The 23,838-nt window shown below is 41.4% G+C and overlaps 1 protein-coding gene and 1 long non-coding RNA gene across 2 annotated transcripts; one reads left to right on the top strand and one right to left on the bottom strand.

Moving 5' to 3' along the window:
* Positions 1-14,464: 14,464 nt before the first annotated feature.
* On the top strand, positions 14,465-16,745 carry LOC147872009 (uncharacterized). Its single transcript, XR_015538026.1, has 2 exons — positions 14,465-14,600; positions 15,589-16,745. It is a non-coding gene; the product is annotated as an uncharacterized LOC147872009 (long non-coding RNA).
* Positions 16,746-19,607: 2,862 nt separating this feature from the next.
* LOC147872008 (uncharacterized) lies at positions 19,608-22,893 on the bottom strand. Its single transcript, XM_087359403.1, has 2 exons — positions 22,174-22,893; positions 19,608-20,306 (listed from the first exon to the last, which is right to left on the bottom strand). Exon 2 carries the CDS (start codon positions 20,236-20,238, stop codon positions 19,810-19,812), a length of 429 nt encoding a protein of 142 aa, XP_087215529.1. The 5' UTR covers positions 20,239-20,306; positions 22,174-22,893; the 3' UTR covers positions 19,608-19,809.
* Between the last annotated feature and the right edge of the window lie 945 nt (positions 22,894-23,838).

Here is a 23,838-nt window from a genome sequence, read left to right as displayed (position 1 = left end):
TCCTCCATTAATCAGAAATTCTGTATTTATGATATTAACAGTGTGGAAAGGAATGCAAATACATAAAAAAAATCATAATGGCCGTAGTCATGGATCAAAATGTAGTACATGCAATTTCTTGATGCTATGAAGAAATACAGAATATTTGCTTTGTGCAACATTTAGGGACTGAGAACTCTAAAGCTTTCCAAAAAGTGGAAGACGGGCAAGTGTGTGCTTATGAAATAATAATACTGTCAGTGTGCCCCCTTTCAAATTTTGGTCAGCTGATTGATTTTTACGAAACTTCGCATGAACATTATGCCAGTGAAGGCCATCTCAACCTCTTATCGTTTAATTTATTATAATCAGTAATAATATGACAAACACTTGTGAGGCAGAAACAACACAAGTGCCACTTAAAATGAGACAAATTATGTAACATATCTGAAAAATATGTAAAATTTGAGGTTTTCACAGCGGTGAGTCTGAAGATTTCTGTCTTCTAGAACATCGACCAGACCACACGGCGTAACAACCCAGAAGACAGAAATCTTCTTCTTTTTAATGTGTTTTGACAAAATTTTATATTTTCAAGTAAAGATGCCAGTTGTGTGTATTGCCCTAAAAAGCACTGATAGTAACTATCATATTAGAACTTGGAATGTGAAACATTCTACAGGAACAGTCATAAATAAAAATATATCTACAAATTACTGTACTACATCATGAGAGAATGTATCTTTCAGGTGATATCAAACAAATTAAACACACAGAGTCTATACATAAGCAATAAGTTAATATATAGAAAATAGGGAGTATTGAAGTGGTGACTCGTACCACAGATACAGGAAGTGCAGCGCCGATACGGAAACCCCCGTGTAGGCTACCGTACGCTTTAAGAGATGTTACGGAAGAGTAAATTCAAGATTTGTTGGAAAAAGGTATCATACGTGAAAGTGATAGATAGTCCATGGACAAGCCCCGCCATATTGACCCCAAAAAGGAGTATGGGTGGCGCACACAAATGGAGAGAGTGCACAGATTTTAGAGGTTCAAATGCACTAACCAAGTTTCAGGCATTTCCCGCGGTGGCGTCTTTGCCTGGAAGCCGTTACTTCACGGTGCTGGATTTCTTGATTCGGGAAAACATGGCAAAAGCTGCAAAGCGACAGTTTTTGTCAGAGCGTCTGTAGAAATAGCTTTGACAAAGGTCAGTATTACCTTGACAAAGATGGCTTACTACATCGGCGAGCGGGAGGTCGTTGCCCCGATCAGCTGGCAATACCGAATGGGTTAGTACATGACGTCATAGCCTCGCGTCGCAACCAGGACAGAAGCCACGGATGTAGCGAGCGATACAATCCCATGTCAGCAAATGCGAATCGTACGCTCGACGGAAACAAGGCCACGAGAATAAAGCCCCAGTGGGAGACCCGGAAGGGGCGAGGGAGCCATCTCAAGCGTGCGCCGTGGATCATAAGGCATCAAGGATTGGACTGCGAGACGCGGCGTCAACATTTCTAGATCAACGATCACGCAGGTCTCAAATAAATCGCGTCTTTGGTGAACTGGCCGTGACACCAAATGAGACTCGAGTCCATGCCTACCGATTCGCTATGCTAATTAAGAATCCCTGAGACAACCCATCAAAAACCCGAAATATCCCACCAGCTGCGTCACTCTCAGGGAGTGGACGCAGTGTGCGACCAGCCACGTTGTAGAGGGCGCCGAGATGTACGCGGCAGACATTAAGGTGGCTAATAAGTCCTTTGAAAGTGTGACAAAGTACAAATACTTGGGAAAAACAATAACGATTCAAAATGATACTCACGAGGAAGTTAGGAGGAAATTAAATTCCGGAAATGCTTGCTACTTCTCAGTTCAAAATATTTTGTCTTCCCGTCTGATTTCTAAGAACCTGAAAATTAAAGTATACAAAACAATAATCTTGCCTGTTGTTTTGTATGGGTGCGAAACATGGTCAATTTCGTTGACATTACTGTGTTGAATATTTCGGGCACAAACCTGGGTCCACATTTTCGCCTTCCGCTGTTATGTTATGGCAGTGCGCGTCGGTGTGGACCCGGCTTTAAGAGGCCGAGAAGTGAAAATGAAACTTCAAGATAAAAAGAAGACAGAGCTAAGACTCGAGAACAAGTGTCCATATTCAGAAAATCATTCCGTACCGAGCGTATTTTATTAGCCACGTGATCTAATTAGAGGTTTGTAGAGACTATTACCGATTGGGTACAAGAATGTTTTATGGGGTGGAGTTATTTTATCACGTGCTCGAGGCTGATTTTCAAAAGACATGCGTAATTTATTATTTAAGAAGAGCCGGTTATTTCGACAGGCTTCTGTAAGCTGTCAGAATTTTCATTCACTGTTTAACGTTCAAATGCGGCAAGCAAACTTTTTAAATTTTGGGCCTTTACTGAGTTACGATGCAACTGACCATGAATGCAGAATGCAACGTGCGTGTTATTTCAACAATTTTAGCGTTCCTGAATTTCTTGTCACAGTGAACTTACTAAAACTGCAGCTGTGGTAGCTTGCTTGGTGACACACCCTATGCGACTCCACCCCCATTTAAAAGAAGGTTGAGCTGAAACAGGGTGTTTCATGTTAATTGTCGTTGAAATAAAATTTTCTGTGCGTTAGATGTATAACACACCTCTTTCGATCTTTACTTTTTATGTATGAGGGGATGGTTATTCATGTAATAAATGTTTCGAACCCCCTCTGAGCTTAAGATTATGGCAGAGCAGATCTCTATCTATCTACCTGTCCGAAAGTCCATCCACCTGTCTTTATTATCCAGAGTTTCCGCATAAAACACAGTAACTAAGTACAACAGCAGAACATACAGGCTTGGATTCAAACCGGTAACCTGCCGAGTACGAACCCCGTTCCACAGCGCCCAGTTCCCAAGCCGCGCGTCGATGCCTGTTCGTTGCTTGGTTCTCAGCGTCAATAACAAATATAATGCTCCATGCGCTGTGATCTAATAGGGCAAACCACGGAAGTCTAGAATACTTTTCCAGAAGTCAGATTTCTTGAATAGCCCAGCGACTATTACGTTGTCAAGAAGCATTCTGTTCTATAGTTTGTTTCGCAGTCAAATCTAGAGCTTATAACGTGACGAGAACAGTCCTAATGTATTTGAATACATTTATACAAAGACTGAATAATGGCTACAGAATTTGATGAAGCTAAACCTACGATGGCTCAATTTTGTGGGCCCTCAGATTTTAACTGGGAAACTTGGATGTTTTCAAGTTAATGTATGTTCAATAATTCTCTTGTGTTTGGATTATTTACGGCGCGAAACTTGGTCAGTGGCATTTATGCAGTGTCACAAACGCCTACATTTTGCGTTTTGGACGAATGCTTTGTGTTGAAAAGCATGAAACATTGGGTACTTGGCTAGTAACAGCGGAGGGATACAGAGTGACATAGCGTGGGAACCGTGGCGCGCCATTTGCTTGTCTGGTCTGTGACGTCACTTACCCCAGGTTAAAATTAAATAATTTTATGTGTGTCGAACTTTAAAACCCAAATAATAGGCGTACTAAATATATTTAGTGACGTCTGCACTTATTATTTTGATCATTAAATGCCGTCCGTTTGTTAGATTTAGCTTTAACCGTCACAGGATGTCAGGTGGGGTGACATCTTACGGGCGAAATCGCTCTTCATTTTTTTAATCGCGTAGCATCAGAGAGCCATTAGCCTTCGTAAGGGTGAGACGTGAGCCTGCCTGCAGTCTATCTTGGCCTACAGCGTACGAATCTGGTATTGTAGAATAAGCAACTAGTGTTCATAAGTTGTATTAAATAGTTTACGTGAAATTAATTGTGATTTCGTATTAATAGAGACAAATTAAATGTTCTGGGACACGTCCAAAAGCTACTTCACTTTTCTTTGTGTAGTTGGATAAAAAGTATTTCGTGGTGTGTGCAAATCAGGTCGTGTGAAACAATGAAGAAGTGTTCGCTAAAAACGTCGTAACAGTTTCGTGATTTGAAATAACTTCGACTTTGATTTCACGTTGCTCGGTCAAGAATTGCAAAATCATTATTCACAATATTCATTCCAACATGGAAAATTACGTGCGAAGTTGGTAGCCATTATGGCGGTCTTTTTGCGATGCAGAAATATTAAATATTCAAGTCATTCAGAAATGAAGAACTTTTCCAAAATATTAAATTTGTTTGCCGACTTTTGAGCACGAAAACAAAATTACTGCTGACCAGTGGCTATGTAATATAGGAAATGTACCGAGTACTCATTAATATGAATAATTAGTTATTTGCGAAAGTGAGACATTTTGATTTTTCCGAGTGTTGTATTTTTTCGCCGACATGAATATTCAAGCTGATCTGAATCATATTACATATTAATAATGAATGAGTTTTGCAAAGTTTCTAGAAGTTTGTCTTCAAAATTCTGGCGAACGTTTGGGAATCAAATTACTGTAGGACATTAATTGTTGATTGTCATTCTTATGATTTAGTCTAAAAATTCAGTGGTTCCATTGTAAAGTTATTGTCATATTTTTATGCAAATAATTTTAAATGCACTTACTTAAATAATTATTGTGATAATATTATGTCAGTTCGGTTTCATATAATTTGATGAGTACATTTCCGTCAAATAGGGTTACGATGCACTCAGATGTCATTGCTAATATTAAATAGTTTTGTTTTCATATTTATAATCAGCTATTTACATGTGACATTACCGTAAAATGACCTCGCTCGGCTCACTGCTTGTTGCATCCGGAAGGCTCTCGGATAGATTCCCGAGCTGGTACAGAAGGTTTCGTGTTTTTATCCAGTTTCTCAGCGCATAACTAGTCACTGTGTCTTATATTATACTTTATTTACGAAGCTGCATAAGGATGTGAGCACTAATGTGCCAAAGTTAAGTCGTGGGCACTATTTTGCTGATCCTGGGATGTTTCAGATTTGGGATGCGTGCAATAGAATGACGGACAATTGTCTTCCTGTGATTAAATGAAAAAGCTAATTGCTTGTGAAATTCATTTCTTAGGATGTCTGCACCATTCCATCCCTTCAAATTACGTTGCATTTTATCTTTACGTCGACACGTTAAATGATTTGTTACATCTTTGCAGCTTTTCCTGTACTCTCGCGTAAAATATTCCCATTATCCCTAGAGTCCCTAGGAATTCTTTCACTATTTCATCTTCCAGGATAGGAAACCATGAACACTTTTCATCTCCTCGTAATCTCCCGTCGTTTGTTCTACTTAGGCTACGAAGTCTAAACTGCAGTGCGTTTAAAAAGTTCGGTTCATTGTGTTCAGGATTTGTACAAAACTTGAAACATGTTCGCCTGCACCAACAAATTATTCCCCATTATAGCCAAGGTTCTTGGATTGTGACTGAGTAAGAGCAGTAACTGTCAAATCCGCTGACGTCACGTAAATTAAACATTGATATAAAATTATTTGATGGCAGACTCCACACACGAATCGTACAAATTATCATTCTTTCTGCATGACTAACTCACTAATAAACCTAATAATTCTTTCCTTGTGTATGCATGGCCGGCGAACACTAACTTTTCATGATTTGTACGTTCACGTGTGCCCCTGCCATCCGTTGCTTCTTTGAATGTAGACAAATTTTAAATTTCGTTTCGTGAAAGAGCTTAAGAATGAACTTCAATCGAAATCAAGACAGTAAATAAATGGGACCGAAGGCGTCCCCACTCACAAATTCAAGGAATATTATAAAGAGTAGTATGATAATATTAAAAATGTCGCTAAATATATTACGTGTGATGGGTAGTTGGACAGAACCTTCTGTTTAATGTGTTTTGTTCTGAAGTTTCGGTCAGGATTACCACAGTGAAGTTTGCAAATGTTGAACACAGCTTCCATATCAGGTGTTATGTTATCCTGACATTTCAATAAGAGCTCTTAATTAATTTACATCTCGACGCTGAGGCTCTCTGTCCCTGTTCCAACTTTCGATTCTCTTCCACGTCTTCATACATTACAACGTTTTCGGGAAATTCACTGCCACAAAAGAACACGGAAGTTAATTCTCGTCACCAGAAAAACCGAAATTCTACCCCAAGTCCGAACCATTTAACTTAAATTCGGATCTTAACTCCGTTTTAATAATATTCTCCTCCACTCCGAGGCCCCTTAGCTCGTGTCAAAGTTTTGTGCTAGGTTTCAAGTTCCTTGGGCGTGGCCTTCTTGATGTAATCACAGGAAGGAATGAAATAAATGAAACTCCTTCAACTGATACATCGTTGTTATATCATCATGCTTCGAGTCGAGAATAATTTAAGTTATTGTAGAGTACGAACTTAAGCAGGTGTTGCCTTAGTTTTCTAATTTGTTCTGCGCTAGAAAAGATGATTCCATGGACCCGGAATCAAAACTTTAAATAATTCATTTTGACCAAACATCGCTATGTGAAACTGAATAAAATCACGAAACGAAGCAAACAGGAGGTTTTTGATCAGAGAAGCTTATGAATGCAACCAGTGGTGGACGGAGCACAGCATCTAAACTCTTTTGTTATTGTTAAATTGAGATTTGCAGACATCAGCAACAAATCTTTTTAAAATTGGTTGTCTGTCATTGAAGAGCCCCCCCCCCCCCAGCTTATATTTTATACGCAACGTGTTATGTACGCTGTCTAAATACCCAGCCAATCGTAACCATTTTCATTTGTTTATGGCTGTGATGTTCTCACACTAAAAGGCCATGTTACACGATCATATAACTTCCCGAATTCGATGGCGTACGCATTCATCGCGAACTAACAGACACGTCGAAATTTCGTAGTTATCTCGCGCGGTGTATTAGAGACAGGCAGACTCTGGTCATTGCGGTAAGATTTTCGATAAACCAGGAAATATAAGAGAATATTTGCTCGTCAGGGATTTCGAAGTGTTTAGTGTTCAGTAAAGATTGGCTCAGAGTTTCGAAAGAGTGTAAAGTCTGTGTGTGAGTGAAGCGGCCCCCTGAGTATTTGTGGTTGTGTTGTGTTGTGCCAGCGAGAGACTTCGAACCAGGGACCATGGCAAGAGGAGCAACGCGCCAACAGTAAAGTTAAAACCCAAACCAGTGTCGGCCGAACCCCTAGTGGACGAGGACCCATCCGCTGGAGGATGGGCTGGGCGCTCGCGGCAGATCTTGTACGCCATAGCATAGGCACGGTCTTATCAGAGCGGCCAGGCCCCAGGTTGCCAACGATAACCACGTCGGTCCGTGCCAGGCAACTTGTATTTGACGCGGCGCCCGCCACGACTGAGGGCATGTTAGGTTAAGGTCAAGTTGGCAACCCTGTGCACTTTATACTTTTTTTTATAGTTTGTAAGTGTCCTCCCTGCCCTCCCCGATAGGTGCCCATGTTAGGTCGCGTGAACTTAGCTTTTGTGTCCATGGCAATGGACGTTCAGTTAGGAGGGTTTGATATTTCTGTGTGTGTGTTTTTTTTATCACAGGGTGCACAACTTGACAGGTTCGGTCGGCACGACCAATGAAATCAATGCGAGAAGGAGAGACAGACAAAAAGAACTTTTGCATTCTCTTCCTGTGAACAAATCGCATTGCAAGGAAAAAGATTCAGTAAAGCCAAAATACAAAATTTGGTTCTTCAGTCTTTCGCTTCAGTGCTGAAAGATTTGTCTGAATCTGTAAGGTTATTTATTGTCAGGAATTCTGAAGAGAAATATTATGTTTTGTTGTGTGTTTTATTCTGTGAACTGAATTACAGGTTATTCGACGTTAGAGAAAGACATCGATTGTGTTTTTTCTTAAGAAAGCGTAATTCTGCGTTATCGAACGCAGATCAGTTACTCGAACATTTTGCGTTTCGTTTGTCCGCGAGAATCGCGGAATTGGCGCCGGAGTTAGGATTTTACACGACGAAAACTTCGCAGACGTAATAACGCGCTTTGGTTTGAACAAATTAGGAGTTTCGTGTGTTGTTCCGGGCCGCGAATCCGTGTCGCTGTGTTCTTTTTTACAGGACGGCGAACTCCTTGCACGGGCGTAAAGGTAAGTGACAGAATAAAGGTGAGTGAGAGAGGTTCGACGTTGTTTGGTCCTCGTTTCCGACGTTTCGTTCTTCGATTCAGTGAACCGTCATTCCAGCGCGACAAATCTGAATTTCGTGTTCTCGTTTCATTTCCGATCTTATTGCGACGTCGTAAAAGCTCGATAAATTTTAGTCCGCGTTTTCGTTCGCCGAAGTGGATGGCCTGCAGTCGTGTCGCTTCGAAGTTGCGCTTGTCAAAACGGACAACTGCAGTGAGCAATCATAAATGGCTACTGAACTCTGCGCATGCGCACAGCAGAAGAGATGAGTCACGGAGTCAACGAACAGCACAGGTAAGTTTTCTGCTTTCGTGTTCTTACTTCCAATGTATGATTGTTGTGCCGTTCTTACAGAAGTCGTTTTGTTTGTTTGTTTGTTACAGGTCCCGCTCATTTCCTGTGCCTCAACGTGGCGAGCGGGTGAAACAAAGAACGATGCACGCCCGAAATTGGTTTTCGGTTTTACTTTGACGGAAATCCGTCCATTTTGGTCACACTGTTTCGTCTGTGTGCGGTTATGATTCGTGATTTGCCCAAGTTAATTGTCCTTTAAACGTTTTAATATTATTTCGCGACGCCTGTTGACACGTGTTCGTCTGTCGTATTTTCTCCAGGTTGTGAGGATTTGAATAGGAGAGTCGACTTATGCACATAAGTGACGTGGAAATTATAATGGAAATGTCCGGGCAGTATTTTACGAAGTTGTGATTCATCGATTTTGATTAACATCGTTCGGGTAATTTGGACAATTACTCGCGGACGGATACGATGACACTAATGGGTGGTCTTTAAAAAACACAGACAAGGGGGATTGTTTTGGTTTCTTAATTGTGACACTCTGTGGCACTTATAAAAGTGTCAATTATTTGCTTTCATGAATGTACAGAATTGAAAAATTTGACAGGGTGACCAAAAATGCTCGGAATGATGAAAGAACGTTTTGATATTTTGGCCAAGCAACGGAAGTGTGATGATACAAACTTCTGTTAAACCTCTGTTGTGTGACCACAGAGTTGTATTCGTGAATCTGGTAATTTAGAAATTATGGGGATGCATCGTTCCTTGGCCAAACAGGATGAACCTGATAATTTTAAATAATTTCCTGGTCACCAAACCCTCGTTCACAGCTTCAAATGCATTCAGTTTTTAGCTTTTCAAGAAGTTCCCTCTTACAAATCCTGCCATTTCAGTCTGAACCTGTAACCTAGCAACCTTAAATTTATTTTCATGTTAGCGATGTCATGTGTTGAATGTTAACCGAAGAGATTTTCTGAATCTTTCCGAAATTATTCACGTGTCTGTAGTAATAGCAGTGCCTGGATCCAGTTTCTGAAATTTAATGTCTGAAATAGTCATTCTTATAAGAATTTCTCTAACTATACATGAGTCAATTAACTCGACTTTTATCACAAGAATAATTTTAACATTTGCCTTAACGTCACGTATAAGAATTGTGGAATGGAGGGCTTAATGTTCATCAAAAGGTTTCAGGTAACTCGTGTCATCCCTAGCTCAAGTTGAATTTTGACACTCTGTGAAAATGATGTACGTAAATCTGTGATTTATCGGAAGGTACTGCGCCTGCAGGTACTTGGAACAACTAACAAAAACCAGGACAGCTCATCCGCAGTCCAATTCTTGAGCACAGGACGTCCAGAACACAGAGCAGAGGGGCTACGCCTTCAACAATTCATCATCACGAAGTTTTGTTGTTAACTTGATGCATGTTTTTGGATATTTCCTGGGGATTGAATTAGTTTTTCTAGTGTTACAGGATAATGTAAGCAGAGCCAGCGTCTGAAATGTTGTTTTTTCAACAAAAATATATTTGTTTCGAAAGTGCAATTAGCCTCTTTACCGTCCAGTAAGATGTTAATTTTCACTTTGTCCAGTTAACACAGTTTATTCCAGCAGAATCAATACAAATCACATTAAAATTACGCAATTTATAATATTTCTCTTTAGAGTAAATTAAATGTAAAAATACCTTCACGGCGACTACCAAAAACACGTAAATAAAACCGAGCGCCTTACTCCAGACTCCTCCCAGTTCCACAAGAGGCGCCACCATCACCTCGTTTTCATCTCGTGCTACCAAGGTCTCCTACGTCGCACTCGCATAGCAAATTATGCTGAGCATTGACTATTATATTAGGAGCAAACCTTCGTGTGTTTTTAAACATAATTCTCGTATGTTCTAATGGTGGTGCAATGTATTCAGTACAGCTGTTTCTCTGTCGTTCAATATCCTAGAAACAAAGCGAGCTCCTGAAACGCTGAGCGATGGATGAACACAAATCTTAGTACTTAGTACATCGTATTTGATTCTGTGTAAAAATGTTGTTTTGAAATTGATGTTGCTAAAACTTCTGTCATTATTTACGAGATAAATTGTTAGTATTAACGGAAATTATGAATTGTAAAATAGTATCAAAGATTCTGGACTGAGAGCTGTGTTTTAAGTCCACCTGACGTCATATTTTCAGGGGCTTAAAATGTCGCCTTTGATACATTTCATTGCCTCTTCTTTCTCAATTCCTCGTGGCGTCTGTTTCGTCTCTGTCTCTGAGAGTTTGTTTCTGTTTTGTGCGGTCGAAATTGGAACTCCATTACGACAACTGAATCATCCAAATTCGAAAGAGTTCAGAGAAAGTTTCGTGCTTTGTGGCACGGTAATTACGAATGCATTTTAGTTACAGTAAATATCTCAGGCGGCGTCTTGATGACTTCCCTTTTCAATTCGTTTAAGAACAAAATTAACTTTTTCCGTGTTTGATTTTGCCATTTTCCTAACCTCTGTACATTTACGGTTGGTCTCAATTTCAAGGTCAGAGGCGTACTGCGTGTTTTTGTGCAGTAATTAAAGTTAAGATTCATCCGCGAAAGACTTGCTCGTGTTGTGTTGGTGGACGTGTATTCGCGTTAATAGACTTCTATGTCACTTTTATTATATTCGATGTAAAACAGGGCAATTGATAGTACGAATTAAAATAAATGTATGCTTATAAAAAATCCGGACAATTTGTGACCGAATGTCAAAGTATCATAATAATTATACACTGTCGTCTTCGTTACTTCAATGCTACACGAATATTCAAAATAATAACGTGTAAAATTTACTGCGATGTAACTTAATGAAGCTTCTACAAAGTACAGTCAAATAATTAAATAACTTTAGAGCGTGATGGAGCACGTACACACAGACGTAGTGTTCCGTGACCGGAAAAACCTAAATGGAGAACAGCCCGTTAAATCGGAAAATGTTGTGGGAGATTTGTCGCCAGTTACGAGAAAAGGAGAAAAGCTTTGACCTTGGTAGTGCGCGCAGAGCATAAGGAAAATGTTTTCTCAGCTAGAATACGTTCTCACGGCGGGGAGTACGAAGACGCCCGTCTTCTGCGTTGTAGCGCCGCGAAGTCTGGTAGGAGGTCCCTACTGCCTCCATCATCACGTCGTCTTATCGCCCTGACGATGGAGGCATCAAGCAGCGACCAGATATACTACGTCGGTTTGAAGCCGCAGATTTACAACCCTCAGACTTTTAGAGAGGTCAGAACTGCCGAGGTCAAATCTTTCGCCCTGAGTCAGGAATAATATGCATAGCAGATCGTTACAGATTGCACCGTCCTTTAATTACGAGTCGTAGTTCGTGAGTTTTTTTCTACGCACTTGTTAAGTAGCTGAGCGTTGCCACGTACAGCGCTGATTAGATCGCTTTAGCCTTTATGTCCGGATCCCTTGTTTTCAGCTGCACTTGTATCGTGTCTCAAGGTCCCCTCCCCGTCCTCCCCTGCGCCTCATCGTGGGAAATTGCAGGTGTCCGGAGTCTTTTTCTGTAACTTGTTTGTCAACTTGTTTTTCACCTGAAAATAAATAACTAAAGCCTCAGCTGAGGGATCTTTAATTAAACCCCGTAAACCCAGCAAAAGAGTCCCATAAATCCCTTCATCGAACCCAAACCCACCTTGGCAACAAAGCAAAGAAGAAAGCGAACGGTTACACAACCTCTTCAAATGCCATGCTTTCAGCTAACAGATGTATTTATTTATTCGCGGTATTTTGTAAGGTACTTTTAGGTATTTTAATGAATAAGCACAAAATATTACCACAAAATACACAAAACTAGGAACTTGATTTAAGTTAAGGCACATACGGAGTAATGGAAAAATGAGACAGCTCTAATCAAACGGGGAATTCGAAGTATCTTTAGGAGATAAAATCGAATGCAGAATCAGCTTAACAGATGATAAGCCGGGCCTGAACGAAAACTACGCCTTCTAACTGCCTGGTACCTCGACAATACCTCACCAGAATGCGCCACTAACCAGGACGTGGTTAACATAACACATCATTTATTCCGGCCCGAGTCCATTGTGTTACAAGACAGAACAGTTTCATTTCTTCGAGGATACCAGCAGAATCTAAAGTTCTCACGGCGGTAAGAACGAAATTTCTTTCGTTCTGGATTGACCACTGATCGGCGCTGCAAACCAAGGACAAAGTCTTTCCTTCCTCAAGCGCAGAAAAATCAATAACGTCCCGAAGTTCCTCGTCCGACAGATGGCAGGAGAGTGTTGATGTAGACCGTGCACGCAGCTAGTTTCAGCTCGCAGACACAGATAGCGCGCGTGTCAACACTTCCACTTCCTGTTCGTACGGCGCATGTAATGATGACGTATATTGATTTGCACGTGTTTAACTATAAACATAATTCACTATGGCATGTAATTAGCAAATGGTCATTTTTGGTCCAACAACACAAAGTTTATTCGCGGGAAATCTGTTGTCTCGTCTCAGTAAATAAAGAAATAAATTAATGCCAGACTGCGTGACCAAATATCCAAAAGACAGTCGCCTTCCTTTGAATTTTAAGTTAATATTCATTAACGATGCCATTTTATAATGTCTCAACTTTTCGGTTCATAATTAATATATGATATAATGATTACCAGTCAATGGCCCATGAATATTGGTCATTTGGAGAGAAATTTTAACTGTGAAAGAGGCTTAGAGCCTGCCACTTCAAAACCATCGTCAGTATAGGCTTCTACTGCACATTCTTCACTTAACCGGAAATCTTCTAGAACTATCTAAACAAAAGACGGAGCCTAACGAAGGTTTATTGCGATTACATACGAAATTCTTTCGCACTAAAAGGGCTATAAGCTGTCTATTTCTTCTTCCTACTTTTTAATTTCTGTTTTGCATGGATCAGAGTCCTTCATCGGAACCACTCAAGAAATTCATTGAATCCAAAGGTTCATCACCGTGTTCACAAGATTATCCTTATTCAAATTCAACCCACTCTCTAACATTTAACTTCATTACAATCCATTTTAATATTATCCTTCAACTTACTCTTATGTTTCAGGGTAAATTTAAAGTGACATAGAAGATGCTGTAGAATCTATTTTTCTTACAATCTCTGATTGATTAATTAGGTTAATGGACGTTTAATAACTTCACCTAGATTCTAGGTTGTCCCCAGACATTGTGGAAAAGGGAAGGAAACCCCCGTCCTGCCAAGAATTGAAGCCCGAACTCCCAGTTCGTAGCTAGTAGCCTGAAAGAAACGTCGTGCCATTTCAGAGTCCCCAATCCGGATTGACGGAGGCGTTACTTATATACTTTGTATATCATCTTGGAAATTCAGCGGACGCCGACTTCCTTATGAGCTCGGCGTAAACCGTAGTCAGAAATGTGGGGCGAACGCGATGCCTTTTCTAATAAAGTAACTTTTCTTTTGAATTCGAATCGTTTCATTGGAAAACAGAGACAGACAACGGCGAACGAATAAAATGTACGGAGAAGAAACATGGATCTGAAACAAGAGGGAACACAATAATAATTGTGATGTTACCTCTCGTTCGATGTTTGGCTTTTCCACGGATCTGCGTTCTGGCATTCGACAACCGAAACCTCCCAATCGCAACCCACACCGAGGAGTCGCAATATATCGGTACAACCCCCCACGCCTCCACCCCAACCCGCGTTATTAGAGCCAAGGACTGGAAGGAGGGGAAGAATGGAGACAGAGCCCTTGGGCAAATCATCTCTTTTATTTTACCTCCTGTAGCAGAAATTTCTTTTCCGAAGTATCGCCGTTGTCATGCGAGCAGAACGACGGTGTAAACGTTGGATTTAAAATTTAAATGTTGACGAGTATACTCGTCACTACATTTAAGATTTATTTATAAACGAAGTTGTAACATTTGATTTTTTGTGTTTGTTTGTAACAAGATTTATGAAGCCAACGCTCATATTTGCGGTGTAGAACGGTCATCAGACACTGGGATCACTGGTTCGAATCCCGCTGACGACATTTTCGCCTTGCAGCTGCGCATTTTGCGACGAGCTCATTCCGCGTCTACCGTCAGAGGATTAAAACGACGAGTTTCTCACACGCGAAAATATTTCCACACTACTTTCAAATCCTGTACACCATCTCGTGCATTTTGCAAGAGGACTTCAATGACTGTCGGCCATCTTCATAAACCGTTGTCATGTGGTCCACGGTTCACATAGAACAGGTCAGTAGGAATGACCTTTTATTCCTTGCATTGGGTTCAGACTCTGACCACTAAAAGGTCCACGGCCGTGTTCCTGGTTTTTGCGCCATGTAGAGTAGGCGACTAGCAGCGTCAAAGACAAATGTTTCGGAGACTAACTCTGTTTCCATCATCATGTTAAGTTAATGTAATTCACCGATGAGTCCGTGACACCGTTTCAACTTGCAACAACTGCCGACTCCTCTCAAAAGAAGTCTGCGTTTCAAATATATTAATTTCCCCCACTCATTCCGAAATCTGAGATTTTGTAACATCATTGGTTGGACTTCCCGCTTAGATTTGTGATTGGTGGAATATTTTAAATTCAAGTCTCTGATTGGTCGGTTCGATACCCGAGGCCAACTGTTACAGTTTACATCGCGTGGAGACGCTAGGTCACTTATGCCTACTTTTGCATTAACCCAATTAATAGGGGTCGGACCTCCCAGGGGCGAAATACTGCAATGGCCAGTTGAAAGAAGTTTCGAACTTCCTGGATGTGGATTTTTCGAAAGGACAGCTGACATTGCTTCGTCCTTGATGGGCGGTCATAGTCCGAGCTCGACCTCATGGCTAGACGATTACAGTTGGTTCTTCCTCAGGCACATGGCACAACTCGGCCAAATTTAATTTTGCAATTTTTTAAATAAGACACGTAGATCAGAAATCGATACAAAATTCACAGTCTGTTGCCTTCATAATGACGTTTTTGTAAACGATGTTCATGAAGCAAGAACATTTAATCATGACGGTTTCGTAACTCGAAACATGTCGCCACAAGTGGATTCATTTAATACAAGACGTAAAGAGAAACTGCTGTGTGTTGATGAATGGTAATTTTTTTAGATAAAATTAAACGTTTTTAAAATAATTAATTTCAATAAAACTTCTTGAGCAGAAAATAACGAGAAGAAATAATTTTTCCTTCTTTGCTGCAAACAAAATTTCTCTTTATTTTATGTTTTTGTAGCTCCTACACCAATTCCTAGTTTTCTACATTATTTTCAACAACAACAACAACAACTGTGTCGTGAAGAATTGCACCAACTCAGTGACTTCGCTGCCCTCCCGCGAGCGCCGCTCCAATTAAGGCCTCTCCGTGTATTCAATGAGAGTCGGAGATCCTCGCCCACCGACTGAATCTATGTCAAGGTATCCAGAGAAAACCTTTAACTCTTTCCACGCACCAAAGTAAGAAACGATGTAACCACACCAGGTTCAAACCCGTCGCTACATCAACAGAAGGAGTGTTACGTTTCTCCTTCAACATTTTTTTACGTTTCTCCTCCATTAATTTCTCTCTGTATTTGTAGGCGTAATCGCTTGCATTCGGTAGGTTCTCGATGACACAAGTCGACATCCCGGATCTACAAACATTCATTTCTGCCGCCTTGTCCCTGCAATTTGAAATATTAAAAGTGAAAACAAATTCTCTTTCATCGTCCATTAATATAATCTACACTCAATATAATTTTTATCACATTTCGCAGACACAGTTACAGAAAATATGTGTGTATATATACTTGTACTTTTGGGGTTCTAAAATATCAGAGATTTCGGTGTAGAATGTAGAGATTGTGTTTTTGTGTGTGTGAGAGAGAGAGAGAGACAGGCAGAAGTTATTGACCATTTAGTTTGGTTAAAGATTGTTGACCTGGAAATGAAATGATATGTCTGTTTGGTGTTCGTTGACCACCTTGGCTGCTCCCTCATAAATATATTTTTACATAACCCCTCCTTCCTCTCATTTTGGGCTCCCATATCGCACCCACGAAAACCCTCAGTTATTTTTTAGAGGGCAGAAATCAGGAAGGAAATGCATACAATACGAAACCCTTGTCTGCCCTCCTTTTATTTCTAGACCTTCTTACTACTGTAAGAATCCGTGCTGAAATGGAAGGGAGAGGACTTTAAGTGGTACAGCTCTTTTGCCAGATGTTTGTTAAAATATTAGATGTTCGAGCCGTCTGTGAGTGAAGATTCCTTTGCGTATGATTCTTGGAGGTAGAACGTAGCTTTGTTTGTTGCACGTTTTATTGATCTTGTTATTGGGTATTCAATCAGCATATGATCATCATGTTGAAGGGGTCCCGGGATCTTAATAAACATTGTGACCTCAATCAGAAATTGCTGGCAATTCAGTAATCAGCGTGCACTAAAACTCATCTCGTAAAACTGTTTAATGACGTAATGTCAGATACAAAAGAAATGTTTTTGTAGAATTGCTCTCTTTATTTTGTTGTTTCTACTTGTTACATTGAGATTGCTGCTGCTGGTGTCATGGAGAGATGTTTCCTCAAGGTAAAACATTTAGGTGGGCTCTCCTTTACTTAGTGGGGAATCCCCACGTCCACTCAAAGTATTTGCGACCAGGTTGGTGGCCCCAGCACCCTGCCAGTTTCTCATAATAACTAGCTCCTTAGCACCTACAGTCATCATTCCACCACTTCTAAATGATGTTCTGTCATTGCCCCAGATGCATTTCTCTCGTAATCATTGTCTGAGTTTCCTTGTGATGATCTCAAGGTCGTCCGTCACATGTCACGTGAGTTGGAAGGGGAGGGTGAGGTTGAGATAGAGACGCAGTTGTTCTCTAGCAATCTGCCGCCAGAGGCACGGGCAGCCTCCCCGTGACAGCGCACTAACACTTATTTATATATATATATATATATATATTGTTATTTTTTATTCTTACCAAGTCGGTATCGGCGCCGTCTGACTTTGCCTCAGAACGCGACCGACCAAGTAGCATGCACCGCACTCGCGCGCACACACAGAAGCCACGGCGACGTACTTTGTGTGATTTCTTATTATATTATGTTTTTACTCTTTTTTGATTCTACCAAAATTTCTTATTCTCTCAAATATATATATATATGCATATTTATATACACAGGCGTATATATATTCTTAATTTTATTCTTATGTAGTCGGTATCTCCGAGGGACTTGTGCTGTCAGGGAACGCGGAAAGTAGCACGCACCGAAGAAGGTAGCCTCAGAACGTGACCAGCCAGTATCACGCACCGTGTGACTTTGACTCAGAAAACAGGCAGCCAACTACCGCACACAAACGAGACACTTTAAGCTGCTTGTACGTGATGTTTATTTATTTTTAAGGCAAGTCCAACGGTGCGTCGTACATGGACGGTCGAGCTCTGCAGCAATGTCTACTTCAAATTTTTTTCGGAATATTTCAAGAATTTTTAGTTACTTTCGACTTTCACGCCATTTAGAACGATCTATCCAATTTTTTAGCGGGCAGAAATCGGGAAGGTAAAGCATACAAAACCAAACCCGTTTCTGCCCTCCTTTTATTTCTAGAACTTAATACTACCGTAAGAATCCGCTGGGTCTCGAACTGCCGACGTCGTCCTCCTACGTAACCCATTCGGCTACGAAGCGTGTGGTAGATTAGGATTCTGGATCGACCTGTTATTCCGATGCCCTTCTCCCGCTGAATACGTAGTTTATTGGGTTCGTTACTAGAATTCGTTGTGGCCAAGTTCGCAGAGAGAGAGAGAAAAAAGAAGACAGAAGTGGGTAAAAATTGTTGCGTGATTGTAGTCTTTGGGTTTATGTAAAGAAATTCTCAGACACCAACTCCCGGTTAATGAGATGGTCTCTCAGATTAGCGGAGTTCGATTTCCACCCAGGATAGTCTATCCAGCATGTAGACGCCCTAAGTCGACACATCGCGACCCTCGAAAACAACCCCTTGAGTCGGAAAAACATGGCTACAGCAGCAGAGCGACAGTTTTCGTCAGCGTCTGTAGAAATAACTTTGACAAAGGTCAGTTCTACCTTGACAAAGATGGCTAGAAACTGACCGACGTTTCAGAGGTGCTTACTTCCTGCATCATTGGGCACTCATCGCCCTGATGATGGTAGGTAATAAGCACCTCTGAAACGTCGGCCAGTTTCTACTAGATTACTTGCCGCTGTGAGAAGCTGAAATCTCACTTACAGCAAGGATGTTTCTGGCAAAGTGACAACTTGCAAGATCAAGAAAGAGATGGGGGATACCATTGAGGTTGGTTTTATGGAAATAAGTTGCGAGTACGTGGACTGGATCCGTGTGGCTTGGCACTAGGACAGACGGAGGATTCTGTTGATCCTCGGGGTTCTGTTAAAGGCCTGCTTCGTGTTCGGCAGGTCCCGGGTTAAAATCTCGGCTCAGAGCCCGGCTATCTCAGCCCCTCCAGGCAAATTCCGGGATGGTACCGTAAATTAGGCCACGACCGCTTCCTTCCACATCCTTTCTAATTCATTATTCATTGTCTTCCTCTCATTCGACGCTGTGTAATCCGTTGAATTGTAAAAAGATAATCACGAGGAGGTTTTATCATTATCGCAGCTGCGTCGTCTCACGCACGGCTCTGCCTGATTTCCGCTGGCCTTGACCTAAGTAATTGGTTCACGCGGCGATTTCTTGCTTCAGGCAGGATCCGGTACGAGAGCTCGTGGCAGAATTTCCTGAAGAGGACGTCTGCATTTTATGGCTGTCGACACGATCACTGTGATGGAAAAGTTCTCTTATCACGGAATGTTAAACTGCAGGTCGTGTCTCAAATATTTTTAGATGCATTTAACTCTTTGAAGCACAGTGGTAACTATATGTACCACCTGCAGTTATATTTATGGGGTCTTCTTAAGGTACAATTTGGCTGCACGCGACAGAGATGGACTCATCGCAGCTTCCCGCCACTCACTTTTGAGGTGACGACCGAGACATGCGGCAAAGTGTTTGTTTTGTTGAGACGCGTGCACATATTCTGTGAAAAATGAGTATAAAAATGCTTCTAAAAAGGTTACTCGAAGAAGAAGAAGAAGAAGAAGATGTGTTGCTGTGTTATTTGTTGCGAAAGAAAGAAAGAAAGAAAGAAAGAAAACCTACGAGTTCAATATTCAAAACCAGACGCGAAGAAGGATCTTTCTGTCTGTTAATAAAGAATCATTTATCATTAGAAGAAGAAAGTTTCAGGAGTTATTTCAGATTGAATCAAAAGCAGTTTGGTTACGCACTGAGTTTAATAGGAAAAACATACAAACAACAAAAACTGTCGCTCACGTTACGGTTAAGTTTCTTATATTGTATTATTACTAATTATGTCACAAATGTAATGACAATTGTCTTCATTCTGTGATGTTGGTTGGTTCGGGGGTCGAGGCAGTTCTTATAGGAGAATACCTCAGATGAACTTGGGTTGGACATCCCATGTTGCTCCTCGCATATCCATCTGAATCACTTCATAGTGACTTAAAATGTTAGCTTGTATTTTCAAACGTGGAGCCTTTACGTGGTTCCCAAATGAAGCAATTTCGTCTTCAATTTCTGTATCAATGTTGGCACTTAACTGTTGCACGTGATTATCAAGAATATCATCATGATTGTTGTTGCGTCTTTTTCGTCGTGGAGGCTGTGGTACAGAGGACTGCGATGCTTCATCTGGACAACCTTCGCTGTTTTCAGTCCGAGTCTCAAACTGTGCGTTTGCCGCTGAATCTGACTCAACATTAGATGCAGTAGGTCTTTCTGTTGAAACCGGTTCTAAGAATTGGAGTCTCTTGAAAAAATCCCACTTAGAATTTTTCGGTGGTGCAGCTGATCCGGTTGACATTTTTCTTTTGCGTTTAAATCGATTGTATGAATCCCGTATATACTTCCAGCGTTTTCTACAGTCTCCATCTGAAATGAGAAAATACGCCCATTTTCGTGTGCGTGTTCTTTGTGTACGATATCACTTATTGAGTGATTGACAATTTTTTCCCTTCAGATTTATGGCGACTGGCGAAAGTTACGCTTCACTATCGTTTGCTTACCGTATATCAGCGCGTCATATTTCACCAATCGTGAAAGAAGTTCTTAGGTGTCTAAGAAACAAGTTGGTACCTCAACTCATGCCTGAACCTACGCAACGAGAGTTTCAACGCATTTCAAACGAATTTTGGATAAAATGGAATTTTCCGAACGCCGTTGGAGCCAATCTCTTTCAACTACAAAGCTTTCTTTTCTATCGTTCTTTTAGCCATCGTGGACGCTAATTACAAGTTTATTGCGGTCGACGTCGGTGCGTATGGCAAAGAAGGTGATTATTGGAAATAACTTTAATCTTCCGGGTCCTGAGTGCCTTCCGGGAACCATTTCTAACTTTCAGGCGAAGCATCGGGTCTCGACGCGTATCTGATGAAGTTGCAAAGAATGACGTAACTGAACAGACATTCAATTATCGCCTTTGTCGTGCCGGAAGGGTATCGGAAAATGCATTTGGGTTGATTTGCCAAGTATTTTGAGTGTTTTATACACACATAAACATTTTGCCGGAGACATGTGATGATTTGATATTAGTCGCCTGTTACGCGATGGATTCCTAGTAAAAATCTGGAAAAACTTTCTATCACTTCAGTAATGACGTGGAAACAACGCCACCAAACACGCACTCCTTATCTCGAGCAGGAGGCGAGATAGGAGAAGAGTTGAGAAAATATCTCATGTCAGACGCTGGTGCAGTTTCTAGGCAAGTAGATCGCAAAAACCTGGTAATAATCCATTCATTGCATGACGTGTTTAAATCTAGAAGACGTTATATTGTATTATAAAAACGCAAACAACTAACCACTTTTGTCTAATTAGGCGAGCTTCGGGATTTAGAGGGTTAAGTCTGGCATTTATGAAAGCGACAGTGAACTTATGAGTCCTGCAAATTTCGTGACTGTCAGGCATCGAGCAGGACCCCGTTCCTTGGCGTATAAAAATGTATTCTGTGAAAGTTAAGTTGCCACCACGCCCCGCAGTAAAGCTGACAACCGATTTCAGACTACGTTGCCGATAACTGGGTTACACCGAACGCCTATTGATTGCAGCATCCTTGGCGATGTAAAAGTCTGACCAGAACGAGCTGCATGGAGCAGAGTCCATCTTCAGCCCTCGGTCGGTCGGCTAGTCAAATTCTGAACGAAATTCTTATCTCCTTATAACGCAGTTTCCTCCTCGCTCTTGTCACTTCATCCGTCTCGGGTCCAGATATTACCCTCAGCGCTCTCTTCTCAGACACCCCGAGTCTGTGTTTTCGCTTGAAGTGAAAGACCGGGTTTCACACCCATACAAAACAGTAGGAAACATTCGTTGTTAGAGAGGAGACGGGAAACAGAAGATTGTGAACTGCGGGCGGGAGAATGTGAAGGTGCGTCGTGCAGTTGTAATACGCTTGGAAGTGCCTGAGGTAAAGTTGGTAATCGGCTTCCTCAGACGTTGGTAGTATTTCGTAGGATTGGCGGGCAGATTGAAATAGCTGAAGGTTGTCAGTTTGTAGATAATAATATGAAGAGTTTTATTCAGTCTCAAGACAAGATCAAGTTCACGCGCCCTGGGACCATGAAGTTTATGTATAATATCGAAGAAGGTGGCGTGATGTCATTCTCTTTATGAGTGCGACCTCACACGTGATCTCGTTACAGGCGATGACATCATAAGGAAACTGTTATCACAGGAGGCGTTGCGAGCTGTGAGGGCGCTCTCATATTACATCTGCTTAATCTCAATACGTGGAACTTACACAGTGTCTGAATTTAATTCGGATGGAGTTCGGACCTCAGCTTCTGGGGAATGCGGTGATGATCCTTCGCGGAAGTGTAGGCAACTGTCAGTTGCTCGAGAGACGTGCTAATTCCTTTCTTGTAGCTCCTGAGAAATGCCGCCAGTCGTTTTTCTGGGTCTCTCCGACTGTCGGTTGTTTCCATGGAGACGGTTCCCTGACCTTGACCGCTATTTGTGATCTGGCCTTCGGCGTTGTGCGAGGGCTGGGCCTGCCAAAGAATTACGGAATGTTGGTCGTTCGCTTAATAACTCGCCCTGCTCGATTAATCCAGACCCGGGGACTAACAGGAATCTTTACTCGAATTTACCGCGGGCCGGCGAGGGAAGTAGGTTGTGTGGATAAAGCTGGCTCAGGAGGAGAATGCCCCGGGTTGCTGCCCTCAACAGCGCTGAACGGATTTTGATGAAACTGAACGCGAACTGGCGTCGGTAGGCATCGCTTCGGGAAATTCTCCGCTCCACATTTAGCTCATCTCTGGTTTTCAGAGTTCACTTGGCAAATGTTCACATTCGCTGGCTTCATATTTTAGGGTAACAAGTTTGAATCCACGAAGTCATTGTCATTATCGGAGATAGAATTGAAGTTGCTCAAAATCTGCCACCACGCGAGATCCGACATCCAGACAATTGTCTCAGTTCCTTGCCCACGTAAAACCGACGTTTCGGGAACAAACCCTGAAGATGGGGACAGATTTTGTTCCCGAAACGTCGGTTTACTACGGTAACCAGTTGATTATGTGTAATAAAATTGTCTGTATCTTGTGAATCACACAAAACATCATAGTTGAATGGTTAGTACTCCTGCTACATGTTTGGCAGGTCCTGGGTTCAGATCTTGGCCTGCAGACTGGCTATCGTGACGAAGGCTTGTTGTGGTTTTCCTCAGTCCCTCCAGAAAATGCTTGGATAGTTCCTTAAATTAGGCCATGATCACTTCTGTCCACATGTTTTCCAATTCTCTGTTTACTATCATCCTCTCACTCGACATTATAAAGTCTCAGCTAGTGACAGCATCGTTAAATAAAGTATAAATAAATTGTGAGTCACATGAAGATGGCTGCCTTCTGGGTTGTAGCATTACAACACAGAAAACGAGTCATATTCGTACTCGCCACTGTGAGAACCTCAATTCTTACTGTGACTCGCATGCTTTTGTTATGCTGTAACTTTGTGTGCCTGAAACTCGGGACTGTCAGTGTGATGGTATGAGATAAGAAATTCATGAACATGTGTCTGCACGACCTTGAATTTTAAGACATCCCATCTTACTAGTGACATCTTATAAATTGATCTGAAGTTGTCACTGACATGAAATCCCACAGTCTTGGACTGGGGACATTAAAATATCATAGTAATTTATAAAAAATACATTTAACACTGCTTTAGCTTTATTCAGCTTTCAGTATCACATTTAATTTTCATTGTTGCAATTTGCATGCTCTTTCCTAATGTTCTTCAGTAAGACACATCCTAGCTGCTGATTTAACTTCCTTGTGTAGAGCAGATGCTCATGTGAAAAGAGTGTGAAGATGACAGCGTTGTGGGATATTGCGCAGTGTAGTGTAATATAAATTGACACCATTATTAGGCGATCTCTCTGGTGATGAAGGCAGTAAGCATATTC

This window comes from Zootermopsis nevadensis, unplaced genomic scaffold (genome assembly GCF_977971745.1).
Source record: "Zootermopsis nevadensis isolate Lab colony 2312 unplaced genomic scaffold, Znev_1.0 Znev_ptg000031l, whole genome shotgun sequence".
NCBI lineage: Eukaryota > Metazoa > Arthropoda > Insecta > Blattodea > Termopsidae > Zootermopsis > Zootermopsis nevadensis.
The sequence above is the reverse complement of the archived record's forward strand: the minus strand, read 5'-3'. Positions and strand labels throughout refer to the sequence as shown.